Genomic DNA, 26,481 nt, shown 5'->3' on the forward strand with positions numbered 1-26,481 from the left:
ACGGACAGAAAGGTCTCAAGTTCGGAGATTAACTGAAACCACTGGAAAGAGAGGATCTCCCTCTTCTGTCTGTCACCAAGTGTTAATTAACCGCTTCATTCCATACCAGCACGCCATACCTAAAGCACCACCTCGCTGCCCGCGCATGGGATACATTCCATCCCTTTTCTTGTAGAAGCTTTAGTCTACAAGGCTCAACCCCGCCCCTCCCCCACAAGTGGTTCCTAATTACTCAGGTATTCCTAATCAGCGGCTCTAACAAGTTAGAACTCAGAGGACCACGTGGCCTAGGGCGCTATATACCGGTCGCTAGGCTTTAAAGGACCACGTGACCCTAGGGCACTACATATCGCTTGCTAGGCTTTAAAGGACCACGTGACCCTAGGGTGCTACATATCGGTCGCTAGGCTTTAAAGGACCACGTGACCCTAGGGCGCTACATATCGCTTGCTAGGCTTTAAAGGTGCTTTTTGCCACGGGGTGTAAATTCAATGTGTAAACTCGGAGTGTAAACTCCGCTTCTTTTTGAATCACTTGGAACAGCGCCAGGCACCGGGTGTAAATAAATAGTTATCGAACTGTTACAACTCGGGACCTCTCGCGGGCCTTCGTGGGCTGAGCATCTTTCATTCTATCCACAGTCCCGAGAAAAGGGCCATCGAGTCTCGGGTCGCTTTAGGCTCCGGATCCTGACCCCGAAGTAGAACCAAAGTCTGTCGAGGGGAAAGCGTGTTAGGTCTCGCTTCCTAGCTTCACACGTCTCCGACGACCTGCTGGAGGCGTGGCCGGAGTGGACAACGAGCCGCCCGCTCTCGCGAGGTCCCGCCATGGCCCTGGGTGTCGAGCTCCGAGGTGCCGCGAGAGGGTGGGGCGGGAAGAAGAGTGGGGGAGGGGCGGAAGCCTAAAATTAGGTCCGGGGCGGAGAAATGTCGTGTCTTGGGAATGGAAAACGATTCTTTTCAAGGATCTCTGCAAATGAGACCGCGAGCCCGTTAAAGGGGCCGGCTTAGCCAGCTTTGCCCATACAGTTCTTTGCACCCGAGGCGAAATTCGGGTACCACCGAGGCCGCTACGCCGACCCCAGCGAGCACTCCTGCGCGTGCGCGGGCGGGGGCGCGCGAGCGTACTGATTCCTGGGCAGCGGAGGCCGCACGAGACTGCCGACCTACTGACTGACGGGAGGCGGGGCTCTGGGAAGAAGGGAGGGAAAACCCCACCCATGCGTGCGTCCTCCCTCCCCATAGGCCCATTCGGTTAGGAACGGAGCGCTTCAGCCAGCCCTAACCTTAGTTAAGCGCGTGCGGCTTGCACGATGCTGCCGCCGCCTCGGCTCTGTGTTCCCGAGGAAGTTTCTGCGTGTGGGACGCTAGGGGGGCTGAGAGGAGAGGACGGCTTTATTATATTAATCCCCTACTGTGAGCCGGGCGTTGTAAAAGTCTCACACGTGACCTCCCATTGGTGGCGCGCGACAATCCTGCGAGGTTAGGGTTAGGCTGAGCAACTTCCGGAGTTCGGAAGTTTGAACTCTGACCTTCCGAGCCCCAGGCATAAAGAAAAAGCAAAACCACGCTTTCCCAAAGGGAGCTTGCGTTCTAACAGGAAAGACCCCACACCTGTTAATAAATAAGCCTGGAAAAAAGTGGAAAAGTACACGGGTACAAAAGGAATACTACAAAGATTTGGAAGGGAGGGCCTTAGCGTTCTGGAGGGATCTTTTCTCAGGAAAAGAGAAATAAGAAACAGCAAGCTGCTGGGGGAAGGGTGGGGAAAAGGGGTGGAAAGCAAGCTGGAAGGGGGCCGACTTAGGGAATGAGAGGGAGACCTGGGTTTGCCGGCTTCACCCGGAAAGAAAACTTCTGGGACGCAACCCAAGAGTCCATCTGAGATAATGGAAAATTCTGAATCTCATATTAAAGTTCTTCATGGGTGCTTTATGTCCATCTAACTCCTGAAAATCAAACTCCTTCCTGTGCAAGACGACTTCCTGTGGAAGTTGTCTCCTCGCTGTCCGGACAACCCTCAAATCTCCGTTCTGAGTTCAGAGTTCTGAAGGTCAGAGCTCAATACCTAAGGCAATCTGAGGGGGATGATTTAGCACTCATCAACGCTTTTTTTCTATTCTTTTTTTTTTTTTTTTTAATATTTTAATTTCCCCTCCCCCCCACAATGGCAGGTTGATCAATACATCTCAAATATGTTAAAGTATAAATTAAATACAATATATGTCATAAACGCTTTTAAATGCTGAAAAGAGGGTTTTACTTTTGATCCTGGAGGCAACAGGAAATTGTTGTGACATTGAATAGAGGGAGTAACATGGTCAGACCGGCACTTTAGGAAAATCTTTTGACCACTGATGGAGGACGAATAGAAGCAGGGAGAGATTTGAGGCAGGAAGGCCGGTGAAGAGCTTATTATAACATAAATTCTGATTTGGACTTTATGAAATTGAAATGCCAGTGATGTCCTAAATTAGAAATGTCTGATGGATCTTTGGAAATGTGAGTCTAAAGCTTCAAAGGGAAGTCACCATTGGATTTCTTGATGCTATAACATATAGGTTACCATTACAGGTTTTTAAGCAAGGAAATAATGTTAATGTATTAGAGAATATAAAACCAAATAATAAAAGACGAACAAAAATCCAATGAGGAGAAGAATGAAGAATGCTTTGAAAAGCAAAATTGGCCAAATAGAAAAAGAGACATAAAAAGAAAAAACACTCCTTAAAAATATTATTGTCCAGGGCAGCTAAGTGGTGAAGCGGATGGAGCACCAGCCCTGAATTCAGGAGGACCCGAGTTCAAATCTGCTCTCAGACACTTAACACTTCCTAGCTGTGTGACCCTGGGCAAGTCTCTTAACCCCAATTGCCTCAGCAAAAAAATATATATATATGATTGTCCAAATGGAAAAGGAGGTACAAAAACTCATTGAAGTTCTTCAAGTTCTTCAAAATTAGTACTGAGCAAATGAAGCTAATGACCTTATGAGAAATCAAGAAAGAATTAAACAAAAACAAAAGAATGAAAAAAAAAAAAAAAAAAACAGAAGACAATATGAAATATAACTGACCTGAAAAATAGATCCAGGAGAGATAATTTAAAATTTTTGCACTACCTGAAAACCATGATAACAACCACCAAAAATAGTCTACATCTCATCTTTTAAGAAATGACCAAGGCAAACTGCCCTGATATTCCATCACTAGAGGACAAATAGAAATTAAAAAAAAAAAAAAATTCACCAGTCAGTTCCTGAAATAAATCTCAAAATGAAAACTCCCAGGAACATTCAAATTCCAGAGCTCCCAAATCAAAGAGAGGATATTACAAGCATCTAGAAAGAAATAATTCGAGCATTATGAAGCCTTTCAGGATTTCACAAAACTTAGCAGTTTCTACATCAAAGGATTGGAGGATGTGGAATGTGATAGTTCAGAAAGCAAAGGAGCTTTGATTAAAAGCATAATGAACCCATAATTCAGGGCAATTAGGAGTATATATAGACAGAGGACACAGGCATGAGTTGAATATGAAGGAATGATATCTAAAAAAAATAAAAATAAGAAAGAGGAATGTACTGGGAGAAAGGGAAAGGGAAGGGTAGAATGGAGTTAATTATTTCACGTCAAAGATCTTCAAGAAAAAGCTTTTACAGTGGAGGTGAAGATGGGGGAGGTGAGTAGAGAGAGTGAGTGAACCTTACTCTCATCAGACATAGCTCAAAAAAGAGACATTTATGTATTACTTTAAAGTTTGTAAAGTATTTTACAAAATTTTTGAATTTCACTACAACAGTCAATAATTATATACCACATTAAAGTTTTCAAAGCATTTTATATACATTATCTCATTTGATTATCACAATAATCCTGTGAGGGAGATGCTACAAATATATTATTCCTCTTTTACACATGAGGAAACTGACGAAGATCAGAGAGTAAAGTGATCTGTCCACAGATAGTAAGTATCAAAGGCTGATTATTAATCCAGATTTTCCTGAATCCAAGGTTCGCATCAGATCTACTACATTATGATGTGGATCTGGCCTACATGAGTGGCAAGTGATTAACTAAAGATTTACTAAAGAGCTTGTATAGAAAATAGGTCTAAAAGCAACAGAAGAAAAACAGACAAATATCACACAGGATTCACAGGAACGTATGACTGAGATGGAGTCCAAGCTTTCAAGAGAAAAAAAGTGTTCAGGCTTATTCCAGGGGGATATTTTGAGCAGCAGGTTCCTCAGGGGATTGAGAATGGGAAAGAAAGAGGAAGAAAGATATAAAGCACATAGAAAGGGAGAAACTGAAGAGTAGAGAAAAACAGCATGAGGAAAGAAGAAAGAAAAGTTAGAGAATAAGAAAAGGAATAGAAGAAAGAAAAACAGGTAGAGAAAGGGAGAAATGATGACAAGGATGAGAAGAAAAAAGATGTTACTGGAGAGGAGGTTAAGAAAGAGAAATGGACAGACAAAAACAAGGAGACAGAAGTAGAGAAAGAGAGGGAGAACGACTGAGAAAAGATTGGACAAATTTGAGAAAGATGCTTAGGGTACAGTGGAGAAGAACCAAGAAGAAAGGGGAAGTTAACACTGGAGTAATCAGATGAAAGAAGGGATCACAGAACAAATACAGAATTGAGGAAAGATTTTAAGTTAATAGGATATCAGATGACTTAGGGGATAGGAGATGGGATTTCTGAATCCTTTGTACCCATCTTTCCCCTAGTAAGCAAACTCCTTGCTTTCTCTCCTTCCCCCATCATTTAGCCAGACCATTCTCTCTCATACTCTATGAGCATCACTTGGTTTCTTGAGATCTTATTTCTCCTAGTCCTATCCCCAGGACAGAATTTCTTAAACTTTTTCTACTTCTTTTTCCCTGAGAAATTTTTTTTAATGTGAATTGTGTATATAAACCATTTATTGATAATAAATCATAATTTCACAATCTCCACATTCACTTATGAGATCCCATATGGGGTCAAGAATCATAGTCTAAGAAACTGAGTCCTAGGGTATGGGAGTAGACAACACTAAGGTGGGGGGGGGGAAGGGGATAGTGGGAAGGGTGAGAAAGGGAGCAAAGGAAGCAATTGACTGAGTTGTGGTGATGGGTCCTTCAGAGTTAGCCCTCTTTCTGGGCCTGTGCTGTTAATATCCCTTAACCCCACACAATACTGCTTCTTCCCCAACAAGATTTTTGGAGTGAAGGTTTGGGCAAGTTGGCTCTCCTTCCCCTTTTTCTCCTCCCTGGAAGTGGGGTGGGGGAAGGGAAAGCAGGGGGCTCTGCTGCAAAGAGCCTGGGTCCCTCTCTTTCTTAAGCCTGCTAGCTCCCGCCTCTCGGCCCCCTGCTTGGCCCCGATCCATTGTCTTGACAAGAAAGGAAAGAACAGCTTTGGAGAGTGATACTATGAGTGTGTGGAGGGTGTAGAGGAGGGAGGTAGCCAGGCTGTGACGAGACTAATGGGATCAACTCCTGGCCTTCCACCTCAATCACCCAACTCAGCACCCAAGACAGCAGCTCTGAGTGGAGGGGGGAGGACACCAAGAAGCCCCACTTTTCCAGAGATTCCCCGAAACAAAACCTTAGATTCTCCCCAAAATCTTCTTTAAAAACAATAGAGAAGGTCTTGGGGATCCCAGCAGTTCTCAGCTGAATCTTCTTTACTTTGATTTTGTTAAAACTTCAAGAGGGTGTTGGGGGAGGGTCTAGGAAGGATGGAGGGTGGGGTTCCTGAAGCTGAGAAAGAGGCGGGTCTGAACCCCCAACTTCACCCCACTCCTATTGGCCTCCTCCCTCTTCTTCCCTCCCTCCCCAATTGTCTCTGTCTGGGTCCCAGCTCTGAGGGGAGGGGGAGGAGGATGGAGAGGGGAGAAGGAAGTCATGAGACCAAAGGCAGAGATAGACACTGCTTGAGAGAGGACGGACGGAAGGCTAGGAGTCTCTACCCCAACTCCCAGAACTCGGCCCCCCTCCATACCCCAGGCCCTCTAGGAGCAAAACCAGAAGCTCCCCCTCATCCCCTTGTGTTCCCCACGTGTGGGTACACATAGCCCAGGGTTTTCCAGGCTGAAGGCAGCAGACCCAGGGCTAGGAGGGAGAGGCAGTGACTGCCTGGGGATTAGGAGGGGGGCCGAAGCAGGGCCAGGGCCATGGGGCTTTGGCTGCTTGGATTGCTGCTACTGCAGGACTGGGGTAAGAGAATCAGGGGATCAGAAAAGCATAATGAAACCAGATATGGAGTAACGAAAGAATGGTCCGAAGGCAAAGAAAGAAACTGTGATGGGGGTGGGGGGAGAGTGGAATGGAGAAAATGAAGGAGGTGATTAGAGATAATGAAAGGAAGAAAATGGGGAGGAGGGCAGGGTATAGGGGGAAAGATAAGACGAATGGGGAGGATGGGACAAATAAAAAAAAGAGAAAATGAGATATTTGAGTCTGGAATAAAGAGAAAAAAAAGGGAAAGATCAGGAAAAAAAGGAAGAGATAAGCACATGGAGAAAGCTGGGAAAAAAGATGCAGAATAATTGCCTTATCTAATGTTCATAACTCTCCCCAACAAATGTACTGAACACAACCATTATTTAACAAATATTTGTTGATGGGTAAATATGCAGTATTATTATTAATTGTAATCTCATTTTCATTTTATGGAGTAGATTAGAATAGTTCTAGGACAAGTTATCTATTATTCTTCCATACTTAATGTTTTTTGGATTATTGAGCAAGTAGATAAAATAATTGCCTTTTGTAACTATAATATGACCATAAAAAGTATTATTATTATCTTGTACTCATCTTGTTCAGTATACTTCGGATAGAAACAATCTGAGGACAAGTTGCTATCTTTCTATTATTCTATATTTAATGTTCTGCAAACATATTACTGGAAAAGAGATGAGCAAAATGAAAAATTTGAGGAAGAACATTAGAGAATAAGGGAATGGCAGCAGAAGAGAATGGGAGAGTGAAATATAAAGGAGCTGAAGGAAAGGAAGGAAGAAACAGATTAAGAGTAAAGAAAAAAATCAGACTAGAAAGAAAAGGGAAAATCTGAGGGAGGCAAAGGGTACAATAGCATAATCCTTGGGGCTTGAGGACAGGGTAAAAGGGCAGAGGAAGGGGAGCAGGAGATGTAGTTGGAAGAATAACAAAAGTTCAGGATTTTAGAAGGGAGAGAAAAGGAGTGAAAGGAGAAAAGGGACACAGATGGAGGGGTTCAGGAATGGGAATAGAAGCGATAATGGGCCAGAGAGGAACTGAAGAGTTTATGAAGAGCCAAGCCAGGCTAGCTACAAGAAAGCAAGGGTCTTCATCTCACAGATCCATGGGTTGTCTGGTCCTGGTTCCCAGAGACCAGACTGTGCAGAGGGGAAAAGCTCTGTAGAGGAAAAGAAGGATGGGAGGCAGATCTGAGACTGGGATGCTTTCTTTCCACTCTAATTTCACAATTAATTCCTAAACTTAAGTGTCCTCTTGCCTCCCCATTTGTGTGTCTCTGTGTGACTAGTTTAGCTGTGAATCCAAGTATAGGTCAATTATTTTTCCAAGCTTCTGTTTTTATTTTGTGTATAGATGTGTAACAATGTAACTCCATGAAGGCAGAGTTTGTTTTTCATCTGAATTCCTGTAGTGCCTAGTATGGTGCTCTGCACACAGCAGGTGCTTATTAAACATTTGTTGAATTGCCTGGAATGTATGTACCTAGGTGACTCTTTAGATATGATTCTTGCTCATTTGTGCACATATGTAGATATGGGTGAATTGAATGTGTATCAGTAGATAAATGAAATTGTACTTCTGTATTTGTGGATATGTCTTCTGTGCCTGTCTGTATATTTGGGTTCTGTGTGTTGAGATGCCAGGGTGTATATTTTGTGCCTAAGTGTGCCCTTGTCCTGCCTAGATAAGGAGACGAGGAGGGGACTTGAGGGAGTCCTGGGAAGCTGACCTCATGGGCAGACAGGCAGATGGGCAGGCGGGGGAGGGAGGGGGGCGACCCCATTGTCCCAGGGGGGAGCACAATGCCCATGGCTCGGCCCCTGACCCTGCCATTGTGCCCGCCCCGCCCCATCCCCGTTGCCAGGGCCCGGCTGAAAGAGGCCATCAATCAAAGCCCGCCAAGTCCCAACTCCAGCTCCCCATTCTCATTCTTTGGCCTCAGCCCAGTCCCAGCCCCAGGGCCCTAGAATTAACCTAAGCCCCCATCTTCAATCCAAACTACATCCACACATACCTAGCTCCTGGTTTCCTCATACTCTTAACCTCAGCCCTTGCCCCAGCTTTCAATTTCCAATGATTCCAACCTCAGTTCTTCCACTTCTCTTACAATTATATCTTTCTCTCGTTATGAATTTCCAAGTTCAACTCTGTCTTCAACTTGTACCTTTGCTTTCCTGCTCCTTCCAAGATACAATTTTTAAGCTTCAAATCCTTTTTAGCCTCTCTTTATCTCTATCTCCTCAGGGCCAAGGCTGTAGGAGAGGAAGAACAAGGCAAAAGGCAACAAGACCTTTCTCCAGGCCTAGCCAGCCTAACTTCACAAGGAACTGTGAAGCAGGGAAGGGATTGGGGTTCACTGAGATTCTATCCTGGCAATGCCCACTGAGCCTGCCTTTCTCTACAGGTGGAGCTGCAGGCTCTGAGCTGGCCTTTGTGCAGGAGCCAGGGGACGTGGTGGCTCTGCAGGAGCACCCACTGCTGCTGAGGTGCCAGGTGGAAGGGGAGCCCCCCATCACCATCTCCTGGCAGAGGGATGGGGTGGCCCTGGGAAACAATAGCGGCACCACCCTGATGCCAGATGGATCTCTCCACCTTGGGGGCTTCCCCAACCGTCATGCCCCTCAGGGTTCATCCCTAGCTTCTGCTGGTGTCCATGAATACAACTGTGTGGCTCAAAACCGCTATGGACGGTTGGTGAGCCGCAGGGCACGGGTGCAGCTGGCAAGTAAGTGACTTGGAGTGCCCAGGGCAGACAATGGGTCACAAGGGATGCTTCTAGGGGGTTGAGCAGTGGGATTAAAAGGGGGGCATGTGACTGGGAAGGGTAAGCTTGGAAAGGAAAGGTCATTGGGGAAGGAACAAAGAGGCTTTTTCTAAGTTCTAGGCACAAAGACAGAAAGTGGGAAAATGAAGGCAGGTTTATGATTTCTAAATAGCTGGAGATAGGCAAGGCTATGGAATCAATTGGGATTAGCATCTTTGGGGACTCTGGAGGGAGAAGTTCAGGTATCTGAATCTTTTACTTCCTAGGTCTTTCTCGATTTCATCAACATCCTGAGTCCATGGTGGTGGAGCAGGGAGGTGTGGCCCGTTTCCAATGCCTGATCCGAGGAGTTCCGGAGCCAACGATCTCCTGGGAACACAACCGCACTGCCTTGAGCCCTGCCAACCACAGGTGAACAGGAAGGGCCTTCAGTGGGGAGATATTGTAGGGAGAGGATCAGGGCCCGGAATGAACCTTAACAATCTCTTCCTCTCCTATGGCAGATTCACCTTGCTACCTGCAGGCATTCTACAGATCACAAGCGTGGGACAATATGATGTAGGGACCTATAGGTGTGTGGCAAGAAATATAGCAGGTACAAGATACAGCCAGGAGGCCCAACTTGCACTGAGCGGTAAGGACTCAGGACATTAAGCGGAAGGGAAACCGAGGGTGCTGCTGTCCCACCCCCACCTAGGCAGAGAGCTGGATCTCTCTGTGCGAGTTTTTGGATATGACTGAGTGCATGTAGCCTTTCGGGCTAGAAAAGACCCCAGAAAACATCTCATTCAACTTCCTCCTCATATAGATGTGACTGACTATAAGAGAAATTATGCTGCATGGAGCTGTGCTTCTGGGTGTGTTTGCACAGCACTTCCTCTGACCTGCAGGCTGGAGGGCCAGGGGATATTAATGGGGGAATAAGAAGGCTACTCAAAAGAGAGATGTGGATGAGGAAGTGGGTGAAACAGTTAAAAGGAAAAGGGAGGAAAAGATATGGAGTTAACGTCAGAATGCAGGCACTTCTGCATCTAGGGCTTCAGCACTTGAACATTTAGGGGATAGAGCAGATTCCTAACGTCCCCTTCACTTCCCCCAGCAATTCCCTATCAGGCAAACTGATGGAATTTATAATAAAGGATAGAGTCACTGAATAAGTATCCTCATTCTACTGGAGAAAAGGCAACCAGGTTTCTCTAAGGGGAAATCATGCCTAACTAATCTATTAGAATTCTTCAACGAGCTAAATATGCATGTGAATAAAGGAAAGCCAGTGGATATAATCTATTTAGACTTTCAAAAAACTCTCCACAAGATTCTACTCCAAAGGGTATTTAAAAAATTGAGTCCCTATGGAATTTTTTTTTGGGGGGGAGAGGAAGACAAACTTTTTTTGTCATGGATAGGAAACTGAGACATAAAACAAATCATAGGAATAAAAGGACACTTCTCTGATTAGAGAATTACAGAATGAGGATGATGCCAGAACTTCTTTCCACAAAACATGTTTGTAAATTATCTAGGGGAAAGAATGTACAGTGAATCTACATATTGACATTAAATTCTCTTATTAAAATGGCAGGCATAAATTGTAGGAAGTTCTCAAGAAGCTCTGTGAATGGGTAGGAGACAGGCAGCTGAGTTTTCACTATGTGGGCAAGTTCAAGGTGATGGATATAGGAAGAAAACATTCCTAATTAAGCAGCTTAAGCAGACTCTGGAAGGATCAGTGATGATCCTGGAAAAGGATCCAAAAGTCATTACAGATTGAATATATTCCTGGGTATATTGGAACAGAACTATTCTCCACCAATAAGAGCCAATAAAATGCCAAATGTCTTCAGGAAGACTCATTGCCTTGAAGGCTGGTGATTTCCCTAGCGTAGAATATCATTTTTGCCAGACACAGAAAGTTTTAAGTGACTTTTCCTTACACAGCTAAGCAAGTGTCAAGATCTAGAGTAACTGAGGCTGCCATTTAATCTTAGGAAAGGGCTTGGAAATAAAGCAAGGGCCACCATTTAGCCCTGGCACAAAACTGAGGTATGGCGTGGTGTAAAAGTCTGTGGTGTAATAACCTATCAGCTTAGAGTTATGCACTTTCCAGAGAAAATTATAGAGGGGATATGGAAAACGAGTGAGTGAAAAAGAATTTCTTAACTCAGATTGAAAAGATGAAGACTTTTCCAGAAAATATGATTGAGTCTAAAAAGTGGTAAAGGGGATGGATGAAGTGAGTATAGGTGGATTGCCTCTCTCATTTCCAAGCCATAGCCTTAGGAAGAAGAATGTTGCTCTGGGAGCTTATGGGAGCAAATTTAAGGCAAGTTGCATTACCTTACATTCAGGTAGTAAGTAGTACTTTATGGTAGCATATCCTACCAAGGAACAAGAATTAAGAATGCAAATGTAATTTTTAAAAATCAGATGCATTTATAAATGCTAGAGCCAAGGGGAACAATAGATGTTTAAGGATAATTCCTCATTTGTGAAAGTAAAATAAGGTAGGACAACTCTCTTCCACCCCTGTAGCCCTTGGGGTAGAACTCAATGTTGGAGCTTCTTCCCATGCCTAGCTGGAACTCCCTTTATGGGCTCATCATATTGTTTCCCATTAAAAACTGCATTCTTTCCTTTCTCCTTTCCATTAGTCTTACCTGGACCTCGCTGAGGGGTTCAAAGTTTCTGAGGTTTCCATTACCCTCTTTTATCCCTCTGCCTTCTCCCCAGTTTTCTGGTTTTGAGCTGGATGAGAAGCAACCCACTTTGGATATTGGGCAATAGCTGTTGGAAGGGCTGAAAAACATTGGGGAGTTGAGGGCTCAGAGCAAGGAGTAAAGATGCCCTTAGCTGGGACTCTGTGGGAAAGGGATAGGGTAGAAGGTGTCCCCCTTCCTCCCTTCCTCCCTCTCTCCTTTATTCTGCTGTTCCCTGGCAGTGTCTCCTCCGGGATTACTTCAGGAACCAGAGATTCTCTCAGGACCTCAGAACCTGACGCTCACAGTGCACCAGACTGCAGTGCTGGAGTGCATTGCTACTGGCCATCCACGCCCGCTGGTCTCCTGGAGTCGCTTGGGTAACAAAGGGGAGCTGGGGCAGAGGAGAGGGAGGGAGATGACTGGGGACAGGGGCACAGAATCACCCCTACGAACCCTTTTCTCCAAAATTCTCCTTTCTTCTTCCTTTATGTCTTTCAAATCTCTCCCCACCCCTCTTCCTTCTATCTCGCAGACCTATTCCTTCTCTTTCAATTTGCCTCCGCCCTTTGCCTCGTGGGGAAGGGGGTTATACGTTGTCATGGTGACCTTAACCCCCATCCCCTTTCTCCTAGATGGTCGCTCCATTGGGGTGGAAGGAATCCAGGTTCTGGGGACCGGGAACCTGATGATCTCAGACGTATCTGTCCAGCACTCTGGAGTATATGTCTGTGCTGCAAACCGTCCAGGCACCAGGGTCCGGCGAACGGCCCAGGGCGTCCTTCTGGTGCAGGGTGAGCAGGGCCTACCGAGGGGCTGGGGAAGAAGAGGAGTGCAGTAGGCAGAGCAGAGACAGCTTGGAAAGGAGCTCCAGTGCCTAGCCGGCGGGTCGCTTGATCCCCTGGCTGGGCCCTGATGCTCCGACTTCAGTCGGTTTCAGCCTGTTTCTCCCTTAAAACAAGTTCTACTAAACTCTTCACGAGGCAAGCATTTTCTAAAGCTTGAGGTGGGCCAGAGTCCTGGACTTCTGTTATTTCTCTGCAGCTGTGTGACCTTGACCTAGCCAGATGCCCCAAGCTCTGGACCTCACAGTCTCCTGCTTGTTGGCTCATTCACTGGCTCACCCGCCTGCCCTTGGCCAGAGCTAGAGGCTGAGGCGGGAGGTGGGGAACAGCCCCTTCGGAGCCCTTGCTTCCCTTGACCTATCCGAGCAGCCTGGCCCTCAGGCTGCAAAAGTGATGGATGGGCACCTGGGGCAATGAGATGCAGGCCTGGGCCTTGAATGCAGCAGCTGGAGTTCCAGCCGGTTCCCACACCCCGGTTGGGGCGGGACATGGGAAGGAGGGACAGCCGGGCCTCCAGTCTCCTCCCTCTCAGATCTGAGCAGTCCCGACCCCTGGCGGGCCACAAGCAGAATTTCGGGCCCCCCAGCCCAAGTGGCAGCAGGGATAAGGGCCTCTGCGGTCTCCTCTCCTTTCAGCCCCTCCAGAATTTGTCCAGTGGCCGCAGTCAGTGTCGAAGCCTCCTGGCAGCAGCGCCATCTTCACGTGCGTGGCCCATGGTGTTCCTGAACCCCAGCTGATCTGGCTGAAGAACGGGAAGGTCTTAAACCCTGATGATAACGTCAGGCTCACCCACAACAACAGGTGGGCGCACCCCCCCAGTATACCCTCCAGTGCCAGTCACTGCTCTCTGTACCCCCGCACAAGCCTTCTAACAACACATTGCACACCACAGGGAGCCTACCCTTCCCAGACAGACACAACCACAGGCAACCAGAGGAAAAAGCTGCTTTCCTTTCCCTGAGCCCACTACAAAGAGGGGCAGCAGAACAGCAAGCCCTTAGGAGAGCAGGAGCTTTGGGGGGGGGGTCTGCCAGCTACAGCTCCCGTTCTCTCTTGCAGCACTCTGATGCTGGCATCCGTCACAGCTGCCGATGAGGCGATCTACCAGTGCGTGGCTGAGAACAGCGCGGGCTCCAATCAGGCCAGTGCCCGCCTGGCCGTCGCCGGGGCTCCCCAGCTGCCCCCTGCTCCTCAAGGCCTGCGGGCGTCCGCCCTCTCCACCTCCACTGTCCGAGTCTCCTGGGAGCCTCCTCCTACTGGTGACCACCCCAGCATCATCGGCTATGTGCTGCATCTCCAGCCCAAGGGAGGTGGGCAGCAGAGCTGGGGCGGGAGGGAGAGGAAGCGGCAGCAGGCACCCAAGGCCCTGGCTTAGTGAGCTAAGAAGTGTGACCTTACCACGGAGGTCATATCCTTGCACTGAAGCTACAGTCCTAGTGCCCAAGAATCAAAAAGTCTTGACCCAATCAAAATCCATCTGGAATCATGGTCACAGTTTAGGAAATACAGCAATAAGTGAGAGAGCCTCCAGATGGGGCTAACAAGGATGGGGAAGGACTGTTTGACATAATTAGAGGTGTTTTAGTCCACAGGAGAGAAGATTCATGGGGACGTGATGGGCAAGGATTTGTCTAAAAAAAAAACTTCCTAACCACTAGTTTTCCAAAAATTAAATGGGCTCCCTCTGGAGGCCATGGTTTTCAAGCAAAGGTTGAATATCACCTGTCTGCAATATTGGGGATTCTAGTTTAGATGCAGTTTGGATCAGACAGCTTCTGAGAGGTCCTTTTCAACTCTGAAATTCAGTAAGTCCCCTTTCTGGGCTTCAGCTTCCCCATCTGTAAAATGAAGTTGTGTTGAGTGATCCCTAAGGTCCCAACTTTTCAGAAATTCTGCATCACTTATATATTCAATCCAAAAGCATTCATTAAAACACAGTGTCTAGGTGTCAGACACTGTGCTAATTAATTACTGGGGCTACAAAGACAAAAAGGAAACAGTCCCAGACAATAAGGAGTTGATAACTTAGCCAAAGAAAACAACATGTGCATATACATTTATATAAAACAGAAAATGATTTGGTATGTGTGGGGGAAGACACTAGCAGCTGTGGGGATCAGGAAAGGCTTCCTGTGGAAGATGATCCTAGAATTAAGACTTGAAAGAAGTTAAGGATTCCCAGGCAGAAGAGATAACAAAGTATATTCTAGGCATGAGGGAGAGCCTTTGCAAAGGCAAAGTGATCTAATGATGAAGTCCAAGTTTATGTAAAGGGTGTAAAGTAGGTTGGGATCAGCCTGTGAAGAGTCAAAGCAGAGGAGGTTTATGCTTTGTATGAGTAATAAGGAGATTTTGGAGCTCACTGAGTAAGGGAGTAGCTTGATTAGGATCTCTTTAGTAGCGCCGTGGAGAGGGGAGGTCAGAGAAGGCAGAGAGCTGAGGCAGAAAGACCAAGGAGACGAGGAAGATGTGCCTGAACCAGGGTAATGGCTGTGTGAGTGGAAGAAAGGGGACTTGTGGAGGTCAAAATGGCAAGTTTGTGAAATGGCTTAGATTTGTGGAGTGAAAACGAGGTTAAGGATGACACCAGCTGGAGAAACTAGGAGCCTGGAAGTACAGTGGTGCCCTTGGGAGAAGGAATTTGCAAGAGGGGTGGGTCTGGGGAGAAAGAGAACATGAGGAGTTTGAAAACATCTAATTCAAACATTCATCTGTTTGTGGTGCATGAGTGGAGGCTGGAATAGAGGCTAGGACTAGAGATAGAGCTTTGAGAGTCATCAGCATAGAGATGACCACTAATCAACCTATGACCTGGTGAGAGCACACAGAGAAAGGGTGGAAGAGAATATTAATCTTTTTAGTGTCACGGATCCCTTGGGCAGTCTGGTGAAGAATCTATGGATTCCTCACAAAATATTTTTAAATGCATAAAATAAAACCCATAGGGCTGTAAAAAAAAATCAATTGAGTTGAAATACAGTTATCAAAATATGTTTTATTTTTTAAAATTCACAGACTTCAGGTTAAGAATCCAGCCCAGTATGGAGGGAAGGAAAAAGAGTTTTGGACAAAGCCTTACATTCACAGTAAGGACATGTGATATGGATGATGATCCAGCAAAGAAGCCTGAGAAGTCTTTATTAGAAAAGAATCAAGAGAGCAGTGTCATAAAAACAAAGAGATACACATAGAGAGACAGAGACAGAGGGAGAGAGAGACAGACAAATAGACACACAGAGAGACAGAGTCAGAGAGGAATCCAAAAGGAAAAGGTAATTCAGAGTTTCAAATGCTGCAGTGATCAGGATGAAGATTGAGATGATCTTCACTAGATCCCTTCTGCCTTTAGAAAAAAAAAGTCCAAACTCTAGCATGCTATCTTAGACCCTCCATAATCTGACCCCTACCTAAATTTTTTAGACTTAGTCCCACAGCTTCCCTCTGTGAACCTTCAACATACCACTCACTGGATACTTAGATATAATTGGACCTGGCTTGCATTTGAAGTCCTTTTTTTATCCATTTCCTTTATCCACCATATCACTTAGCTTTCTGAATGAAATTCAACTAATATTTATTTAGGTGTCCTGGCATTCATTCTATTAGCTGTTGAGGAAACAGATATGAAAGAAGGTGAAACCTTTCCCTTCAGGAAGCTTTTAGGATATACAAAAAGAGAGAACTAAACAAAATTCTTTAAGAAAATATGAAGAGTGAGAAATAATTTCCAGCTAGGGTGGGGAATGGGAAACAGGAAGAAAGTGGTACTTGACCTGGGCCTTGAAGAAAGAACATTTCAGCAGAGATAAAGAGGGAGTGAATTCTGATAGTGGGGAGCAGTCTGTTCAAATTCATGAGATACAAAAATGGGCAGAACACACTGTTGGTCCAGGATGGTGCAGTACCTTCATCAGGATTGGACCTGGTTTAAATCCTGGCTTCTTTAAGAATTTAAAGGAGATTAGGACTTTGTCAACTTGAGCAAGTGACTTCTCAGTTTCCATGTCTTAAAGAGAGGAACTTGAAGAAGCTATAAAGTCTCCTCAAACTCTAGTCTGCTTGGGATGTAAAGTTCTTGAAGGAAATCGGTCTGAAATATAGCTAGAAAGAGTAGGTTGAAGCCAAGTTCTAGAGATCCTAAAATGCCAGATTAAGGAGTATATAGTTTATCTTTTTGGGCCACTAAAAAGCCACCAGGGGTTTTTAAAGCAGGAGAGTCAGCCATTAGGAAAAGCTGCCACAATTTGGCAGCTCTGAAAAATGAATCAGAGTAGAATAAAAATAGCTTACTCTATACTAAGAGTGCTTAAAGGTATATAAGACATTTTTCTTTTGACAATTGAAGGAAATAAGCAATACAAATATTACTGGTTCCATTTTACAGATGAGAAAAAAAGAAGTCTTGGACACAAATGGTCTTGCAAATCAGTAAATGTTTGAGACAAGATTTAAATCTGTTTCTTGACTCCCAGGACACAACCCATTTTGCCACACAGCCCTCAAAGGAGAAAAATTAGAATGAATTTCAGGCCAGAGATGATGAAAACCTGAACTGGGGTTTGTGAATGTGAATGAAAATGAAAGATGAGTGGATGAATTTATTTAATTTATTAAATGCTAACTATGTGCCAGACACCAAGCTCAGCACTGGAGATACTAACACAAGCAAGCAAGTCAGGGTCTGCCCTAAAAACAGCTAACATTCTAATGAGAAAAGAGAGCCTGGACAGGGAAACTAGAGGGAGGAAGGAGGAGGGAAGCGCTGCCATTTGTGTGCATGGTGTGAAATCGGTTGAGAAGCAATGTGGAGATCCAGTTCTAGACAAGATAAAGTAAAAGCTCACCTGCCTGAGCACAAGGCCCAAGGGTCATAATTCAGGATTCAGGGGGAGGTGATGAGAATGGCCAGTCAGAAGGCTGCATGGTACAGAAAGATCTGAGATGTAATGTGGAGGTAGAATTAATAGGTGATAGAGGCAAGGAGAGGGAGAAAGAAGTAAAAAATGACTTTAAGATTTCAAGTCTGGATGACTGGTTGATTAGTAGTATGATTAGAAAAAAAAATGTAGAGAAGAGGGCTAAGGTTTTTTTTTTTTTTTTTTTTTTTTTTTTGTTGTTGTTGTTGTTTGTTTTTTGATGGGGGAGAGGGAGCCTGGAGGCAAGGACATGGTAAATCTGAGGTACAAGTAGGATATTCAAATGATGTCCAGAAAGGCAATTTGAAGATATGGGCCTGGAGTTTATAATAAATTAGACTAGTATATATACACATACATATCTATCTATTTAGTCCTAGGTGTTATGTTCATAATTTAATGAAAGCATGGGAATGAATGAGATTGCCAAGATTTTGAAAAAGCATAGCAATAAGGAAGAATTGCTAAGGACAGTCTTGGGAATTACCCACACTCCAAGGGAGAGAACAGAAGCGAAGAAACACATGCATACATAAGGAGGGAGGAAAGAATGACGGACACAGGTGCCGAGTGACCCCTTCTTCATCCCTCTCTCAGAGCCACCTGGCAGGGGACAGCAGGAGGCAGTGAGCAAAGGGACCTTGGAACATGTTTTCACCAACCTGGAGCCAGCAACCACCTACTCCGTCCGTCTCCGGGCATATTCTGCTGAGGGGGCCAGCCAGGACTCCCCTCCTGTCCACATCACTACCATGGGCAGTGGTGGGTAAACTCCTCCTCCCTGTTGCCCCAACCACAGACCTTCTTCCTCCCGGTGTGCTGAGGTCTCTTGCTAGCCCACCTCAGCCCCCCTGTCTCCCTGCAGCTCCTGCCGCCCTTGGCTTCTACACCAAAGTGCTCAACTCCACCTCAGTGCGGGCCTCCTGGGAGCTGCCCCCCCAGCCTGGGCTCATCCAAGGCTTCAAGCTCTTCCACAGGAAGCTGCCCGCTGCCCACTTTGAGGGACCCCTCCTCCTGGCTAGCAGCGCCAGCTCCTTCCTCTACACTGACCTCGGTGAGCCTGGGCCCCACGTCCATGGCTAACAGGAGCCTCTTTGGCCCGCTGAAAGCTCAAATTTCCTCTCCATTTTCCCCAGCTGCCTCATATGCCTTTCTTCTTCTTGCTGACATTTCTTTTCCTCCAGAACCTGCTGCCCTGTATGAAATTAAGCTTCAATCCTTCAACGGAAACGGGGATGGAAACAGCACAGTGCGCTTCGTCTCACTGCGGGACGCCCTGACAGCAGACGCAGGTATGTAGAGCCTGTTATAGGCACAGAAGAGTCCTGTCCCCTTCCGGAGGGCCCCATGGCCGAGCCTCTCTTCTCTAATCCTTGGGGATACAGACAATTGCTGCGCCCCTGCTATAGGTGAGATTGGTAGAGGGAGGCCTGCTCCTCCCTATATCAGGCACCTGATAGGGACTGTTACCTTGTGCCTTATACCACAGATCCCAAGGCTGGGTGCCCCTGCAGCCAGGATGGGGAAACCCCATTCATGGGGAACACCCAAATGTCAGGCGTGTTTGTGGGCATCCACGTGGGCTTTGCTGCCCTCATCATCTGTCTCCTCTGCCTCCTCCTGGGCTGGCAACATAGGTAAGGAATAGTGGGGTTGGAGGGGAAATGATAATGCATAGAAAGCCAGGTCACTCTAAAAGCTTCAACTGTCCTTGGGTGGAGTGCTTTGATGAAAACGACCCGAAGCTCCAGACCGAGTCCCTAGTCAGTTCCAACACCCACTAGTGGCCTGATCCTGGGCATTTTACCACCTCTCTGGGAATGGGTTTCTTTATAAGTAAAAATAATCAGTATAATAAATAAACAAATCAAATACTAGGGCTTTGCCGAAAGAAGGAAAATGCTTTATGGGTGTTTTATAGGTACTAGATGTCCCTATGGGCTGGGTGAGTCTATGTTTGTGGGAAACTGTTTTCTATTGGGAGGGGAGTGGGGAAGACACAAGCAGAAGGGATGAACAAAGCCACTTTTTGTTCCTGCAGTGTTGAGAGAAATGAGGAATGGGGACAGTGAGGAGACGTGGGATGGGGGGCGGGGAGGCTACAGTTAACCTTCTCTCCACCTGGTCTTCAATTCCCTGTGTAGGAAAGGGTCTGGGGAGCACTGGAAAGTACCCCCAGGCTCTGCTGACAGAGCTTCACTAGGTCAACTGGAAAGTGGAGGAAAACCCGGAGAGAGGATTGAGCTCATTTCCCAGGTAAATGGGTAGGGGGTGGTTAGTACCTCAGGAGTACCTCTCATCTCTTTCAGGGAAGAGATAGGATAAAATTAAATAGGCACAAGTGCCTGTGTCAGGAGCTGTGCTCAACACTTTACAAATGCCTTATTTGGTCCCCCACAAGTCTGTGGGCCAGGTATTGGAATGGGCTGTTTAGAATGGAGACCCTGGTGCTTTTCATCCCTTCCTAGGTCACCGTGGAGCAACAGTCTGCAGCCTAAGGACCTTCCTCCCCAACCACCCTAAGAAGCTCCGGAACCACCAAAGAAGCTACCTCACCTTTCCCTACTTCCAGAGTCAGGACAGAACCAAAGCTACCTCAGCCCCTGCCTAGGGGAAGGGGAGAAAGTTTTCTCAGTCGTTTCATTTCTAGTCCTCCCCCTTTCAGTGATGGGACTTCCGGGGGACAGGTTTGTGTTTCCCCACAACCATACCAAATGTTCTCAAACCAAATTACTCTCAGGTGAGAGGTCCCCTTCAGGAACTTAAGTCCAGGTCCCTCTTTCCCAATCCAGAATCTGTCTCAATCCAAATATGACTGCCCAAAGATGTATAGCTTTAAGGAGTCCTCCCCAAATGGGGGAGACAGGATAAGGGGCTGTTGTCCCCTCCCTCTTTATTCTAGTCAGACCCTTTCTCTTCTTATGCAACTCTCCTCTTCTTATTCCACTCCCCCCACCCCCAAGTTCACATGAACCAGTTCCTTGACGGGACACACAGGCATCTGATCTCAGCAGTTCTAATGTCTGTGTTCTAAGGTGCTTAATCTCAACTGCCTACCTCCGACTTCCCCCAAAGCCTGATCATCTTGTGTACATACGTGCTCCCAAATGTTCAGGCAGATCTTCTCTGAGCAACCAAAAACACTCCAAACTTTCAACAAGAGGTTTGGAATTTTTGAGCATGGGGGTAAAGGGATTATCCTATCCCATAATCCAAAGCAGTGGCTTTCTCAAGGCCCTTATCTTCCTTCTCCCATTTGATTTTTTTTTTTTTTGAAAGCAGAGAATTTAGTATGAGTCAGGTTTGGTTTTTTGCAGGCATAAACCCCTAGTAGAATAAGCGCAAGGGGCCATGGGCAGCTCCTCCTAGAAAAAAATTAAATCCCCCTCCTGCCCCATCCCAGGGTCAGCCTTTGAGGCATAGAGGAGCCTTTGCCACCCTTTCCTTCCCCAAACATCATTCCTGACCCCAAAGCCAAAGCTTCCGCATCCTAAGCCCAATCCTTCAGCCATTTTTCTTCACCCTCCCAGTATCAAGCCAAAAAATCCTAGGGAGGATGTTGAGGGCTTAGGAGCCAACCCAAACCTTGCGCTCATAGCAATTTTGCTGAGTGACACTAGCACCAATGAAAAGCTTCCAGGAACTCCAGGCCACTCCACACACCTTCTAACATAACATGGGGAGCAGGAGCAATTGGACCCGAGAACTGTGTGGAGGCAGCCACCACCCACACTTGTGGAAAAGGCACCCGTTCCACGGATTAGCCTGATGCAATAGCTTTGTTGGAAATAAAAGCCGAAATGGAGAACACTAAGAGTTGACTCCATGCTTAAAGGCAAAAAGGAAGATTGTGCCAGGTGGGGTGGTGTCAGGATGTGACGTTGTAAGAGAGAATGGAATAAGATAATCCTGCAATGCCTTTGTGGATGGCAATGGATGCTTTAGTTTAGGCAACAACTGGAGTCACTCAGGGAGATGGTGTCTTCTCCCTACCCAGATGTGAAAGGCTTTGATGGAAATGGAATCATAGGGACATCTGCTAACCTGTCACAGAGACTTGTTTTATTGCAATTCCTTTCTGTGTTGTGTTATTCTAACAAAGTATTCTTACAAAAAGCCATTTTGTTCCTCAAAGAGAACAATGTGAGCAATCTGAGGACAAGAATGGGAGGTGAACAGGGCATAGGCAGTGAAGTACATCAGACAAATTTCACCTTTTGCTTACAGAAAGCAAAGTACAATATGGATCCAGAGGCAAGGCAAAATCAGCCAGTTTATTTCCTCATGCTCTTGGATAGAGGGGGACTACTGCTCCCTTCCCACCCTTCCAATCCCAGTTCCCATACCCAAACCATCAATCACAGGAAAATTTAGAAACCATTCCTTTCTTTATTAAACATAGCTTGCAAGTGATAAATATTACAAAGTTTTTTTTTTTCTTTTAATCCTTTCTCCAAAAATTAGCTTATTATTTGAATCTGTCACTGCAGAAGCGCTTGGCAGTATCTGAAACAGATGGGGGTGTATTTGTCCTTTTGAAAACCAGTTTCTATTGGTCTTAGTCTTTTTATTTCTTTCCCAAACACAATGCAGAAAATAAAAATGAAGAGGCAAAATAAGGAAACTTAGAGTTGTGCAAAAGGGTCTTGCTCCCCCCCTCCTGCCTGCCCTCATGAAAGGGCATCTTCTAATCCCTCAACTCCCCCCCCCACCCATGTATCCCACCCACTGCCTCCAGACATCATCTAGTCAAGAATTTGGAGGAAGCCGATGGTGGGCATCTCGGTCTGCAATGTTAGGGGTGCGATAAGGAACCTTGGTTATCTAAGGGGTGAAGTAGGAAGAAAAGATGTGCCTAATTCTCCTCTAACAAGGAGTCAGCATCCAAGGTCCTGTGGTCTCCAAAGGCATGGGACTGTGGAGGATGTGAGACACTTTTATAGACAGTCTGACTAGAAACTAAGGGCATTTGCACCTGTATCCAAGGCTAACCCAACAGCCTTGGGGGGGAGGGAAGACCATGGATTGTTGTCTCACTGGGCATTCAAGACCCACATCAAAGAGATCATTGCCATTCTAGCCATAGATTTAATTCTGCTGCCAGTCTAAAGAGATGCCAACTTGAAGGGACCACTGGATGCCCCCAGATTCTTCCTCCCTGACTTATTCTAACTCATTCCTCCATTCCCTTCTGTGCATGGTAGTTAGGGAGTGGCCAGATATATTTTAAGAATATATGTAATTCAAACTTGTCTTAATTTTGTCCCAAGTTACCCCACAGAAATCAAGAGTAGAATTCATCTCTTGACTGTCTCTCACCACCCTATCCTTCCTCCATATGAAGGGCTCTCCACTCTGCCTCACCCATCCCCAACCCCAGCAAGAGTCATGAGCTTCCCAGTTTGGCTGAGGCTTCATCTCAATTTATACTTATCACAGATATTAGTGCTCAACTGAATGTGGTACTACATTATATGAAACTTGCTTGGGATGATAATCACAAAGAGTTTCTTCCTACTTAACCCACATTTCCTCCCCTACCAACCTTCTAAGACAATTAGCCCAAGCTCTTTCCTCTGGATAATATTTTTAGGGTATGGGGTGTGGGAGAGATCTCTGGTGTAAGAAAATCTGACACTGTGGTTTGTTATATAGTAGGTATATTGTATATAGGCTGATGCAATCAGAGGAAAAAAAAACAGTGCAAATACAATTACAGTTCATAATACTTGGTTTCAATGCCCCCTGGGAACTGTTCTGTTCCTCAGCTACCTCCCAGTCCCCCAGCATCCCCCACTTCCCCCAGAATGTCAACCTAATGCTGGGAAAGGAGGTGGGGCAGCTGGGGTGGGGGGAGGGCTCTGCCAAGGCAGTGCTGGTGACCTGGAGGGGCAGCTCCAGGGTGGGGAGGCAAGGCACAGTTGGGGGGGAGGGGGGGCATCTCCAAAGCGGGGTGGGGATTCAGGGAAGCCAGCTGACAAACTGGCCTATCCCCTTACCCCATCATCCACAGCCCTGCCTCCTAACCCCCAGAAACCCTTTTGCACGGATCATACACAAACGGGCACAGTACAAAATGACGTAACACAGTTTCACAATATCCATGGCTAGGGCTTTTTTTTTCCACTTTTTTCATGTTTTTTTTTTTTTTTCTACACAATGTACAATTCTTCCTTTTTAAATGGATCAAGAAATAGCTTATATACACGAATGAGTCCTTGTTATAACATCTCGGCAGCAAATATCATAAGCTAATGAAGATCTCATTGGGAGAGGGAACCTGGGCTTGGGGGAGAGGGTAGGAATGGGGACAGGAGAAGGGTTATGCTTTTAGAATTGGGAAGGATGGGAAAGAGGGATCAAAAGTAAAATATCAAGAAGCATCTTTACAAAGCAGTTCTACAGCTAATTTCTTTAAAAAGGGAAAGGAAAGGAAACCAAAGCAGGAAAACACTTTATCTGCATCTTAAAAAAAAAATAAAATAAAAAAAGAGAGAGACAGAGACAGAGAGAGAGACAGAGACAGACAAGAAAAATAGCAGGGAAGAAAAAGAGAAGAAAAAAAGAAGAGAGAGGAAAAGAGAATAAAAGAGCAAAGCAGGGGAGAGAGAAAAAAGAACAGAGAAATTTCTACCATACATTACATCCAAAATGTGGAAAAAAATACTTATTCCAGGGACAGGTAGGGGACTGGATGCTATGGTCAATGACAAAATAAAAATGGGACCTCAGTTCTCATTTTTTACTTTCCACTGGAGGCCTTTTGCCCTAAAATCCATCCCCTTGCTTCTAGGGAGCAAGTATGGCTGCCTATAGTCTGCTGGTCCCAGTTTTCCTCAAGCACCTCTGGAGATTAGTGTGGGGATAAGCCATGTAGCACTGGTGCATCCCTCATTCTACCTCCACCTTGAGCACCAGAAGGAAGATTCCCAGAATAATGGGTATTTTCTACCTTCCTTAAGTTAAAGAATGCCCTACCTGAAGGACCTCAGTTCAGTATCCACATAGACCAGGGCCATTAGGGACCTTAGATACTTGGGAGTTAGAAGATGAGTTATGAGCAGATATAAGGGATGTTGGAAGGGGAAAGTAGAGACAAAAAGAATCAGTGATGAAAGGGAGAATTTGGGGAGAGAAAGGGGAAAAGAGGTGGAGGGCTAACACTTTACCATGATTCAGAAGACCATACTGGCCAATCCACCCAACACTAACCTCTGAAAGAATGGGGATGGGGAGGGAAGTAGGGACCAGTGGAACAAGAACAAAACCTCAGCTAACAAGCAGAGGATCACAGATCTCTTTATCAACAAGCAGCATCTGTAGCTTGATCTTGAAGAAGAGAGAAGAGGAAAGTAGGGAAGACATGCTGCATTTCTCCCTCCACCATATCACATAATTTCCCTCTCCCTGGAAATAGGTACTAGAACTACAGGTCTGCCTTCATGCAAAAATCACCTTATACACCCATTTTCAAGGCCAATACAGTAGTAGCTGGTTCCTAGGGTAGGGATTTAAATTCAAGGCTGGGACTATCACCAGCCACATGGTATTGCACATTCTTTTTTTCCTTACTTTTAATCTCAAATGACACACCTGGGCACCTTGTACCTTTGGGCAGGGGAAGTTGGATACATGACAGAAATGGCACTTTATCATGTGTTTGTGTTGGGATAGAAGGTGGAGAGGGGAAGGAGAGGCTAGAGAGACATGCCACATGGCAAGATGACATAAGAAAAACATTAAAAAAAAAAAACAAAAAAAAAAAACCTTCCAATTTTGTGGAAGAGAAAAACAAAAACCAAACTATTCATCCAGTGCTTTCAAAGCACAGAGAGCAAAGAAAAGATGTAAGAATATATATTTATATATATATATAGAATTTTAAAATAATCCCAGAGCCCACCCAATACTATTCCCCCCACCCCCACCCCATTTACAGTCAGGGGGCACCACACACCCCATCAGACAACACTCGCAACAACAACCCCATCGCTACCGGTTACTAGCTTCTAGCTTCCAGATCCTTTCACCACCAGGGAGTCCAGACACAGGCTGTATCTTTGCCCCTCTATTAAGTGCTCAATGGATTTTGGGGAGAAGGGAGGAAGAAAAAAAATTTGGGGAAGGCCCGTGGGGCCAGTACAATCACCCGAAATGGCACAGGGGTGTCAGGAGTGGGTAGAAAATCAAAGCCCAGACCCAGCTCCTTTATCCCTATTCTGAACACCAAAAGCCTTTTGGGAGAATGTGTAGTTTTTTCTTTCTTTCATTAGTTTTTAAAAGTGCCTTTTTTTTTTCTTTCGGGTGGGGGGCTTCCTGGCTGGTTTTGGGAACAGAGTCAGAACCTCACACTCCTTCCCTATGCCTTTCTTTTGGGCATGCTATATTTAGGGGACCTCTGGCAGTTTATTGGAGCTAGAAGGGTGTGTGTATTTGAGGGCTGCACACCTCAAAGAAAGCCTGGCACCTTCCCTATCCCTCTCAATCCAAAAGGTAAGCAGACTGGTGCTAATTTCCTCCCCCCATTCCCAGAATGACATTGCACAATTCAATTCATTTTCTACATTAGTAGTAATTCCCAAACAAAACAAAAACAAAAACAAAACTAATACAATTCTGAAAATACTTTAAAAACCAACTTTAGATCTCAGAAGCAGCCTCTGAAGACGGTTTTGAAGTGAGACATTTGGCTTGGTGCAATAACAAATTTGCCAAGGGTATGGTCAGGATGGAGCTCCCACCTAGGTAGGAAACCTTTCCTTTCATTCCCTTCTCCTCTAATATTCAGGAGGCAAAAGGGAGAGAAGCCAGACTGCAAATGTGAACCAACCTTACCTTCATGGAGAAAACCCCTTCTGTTCTTCCTTCCTCAACAACTATTCCTCCCCTCTCCCAATTTACTCACTCCCATTCCAACTTCCAGGTCCCCCAATCAAATTCTGCTTGGGGGTCAGATGATGCCTTTCATCTTTAGTGTAGCAGGTGCTACAGGCAGAAGGGACAGATTAGGATGACTTTACTAAATCTGCCA

General features: G+C 45.7%; 1 protein-coding gene across 1 annotated transcript; it reads left to right on the forward strand.

The window, feature by feature from the left end:
• Positions 1–1,312: 1,312 nt before the first annotated feature.
• On the forward strand, positions 1,313–21,826 carry LOC141540828 (immunoglobulin superfamily DCC subclass member 3-like). Its single transcript, XM_074264772.1, has 14 exons — positions 1,313–1,415; positions 8,634–8,954; positions 9,260–9,404; positions 9,497–9,627; positions 11,932–12,069; positions 12,325–12,483; positions 13,170–13,335; positions 13,594–13,844; positions 18,048–18,212; positions 18,316–18,504; positions 18,635–18,742; positions 18,940–19,087; positions 19,595–19,706; positions 19,919–21,826. Exons 1-14 carry the CDS (start codon positions 1,313–1,315, stop codon positions 19,946–19,948), a joined length of 2,166 nt encoding a protein of 721 aa, XP_074120873.1. The 3' UTR covers positions 19,949–21,826.
• Positions 21,827–26,481: the final 4,655 nt, after the last annotated feature.

The sequence above is a fragment of the Sminthopsis crassicaudata genome, chromosome 4 (genome assembly GCF_048593235.1).
Source record: "Sminthopsis crassicaudata isolate SCR6 chromosome 4, ASM4859323v1, whole genome shotgun sequence".
Lineage (NCBI taxonomy): Eukaryota > Metazoa > Chordata > Mammalia > Dasyuromorphia > Dasyuridae > Sminthopsis > Sminthopsis crassicaudata.

What these genes read in the sequence shown, in the direction of transcription:
- LOC141540828 (XM_074264772.1), top strand. Translation starts at nt 1,313, where the DNA reads ATGCTGCCGCCGCCTCGGCTCTGTGTTCCCGAGGAAGTTTCTGCGTGT. An exon ending in AGGCTCACCCACAACAACAG is followed by an intron (nt 13,336 to 13,593) that starts GTGGGCGCACCC and finishes TCTCTCTTGCAG; the next exon opens with CACTCTGATGCTGGCATCCG. An exon ending in GCATCTCCAGCCCAAGGGAG is followed by an intron (nt 13,845 to 18,047) that starts GTGGGCAGCAGA and finishes TCCCTCTCTCAG; the next exon opens with AGCCACCTGGCAGGGGACAG.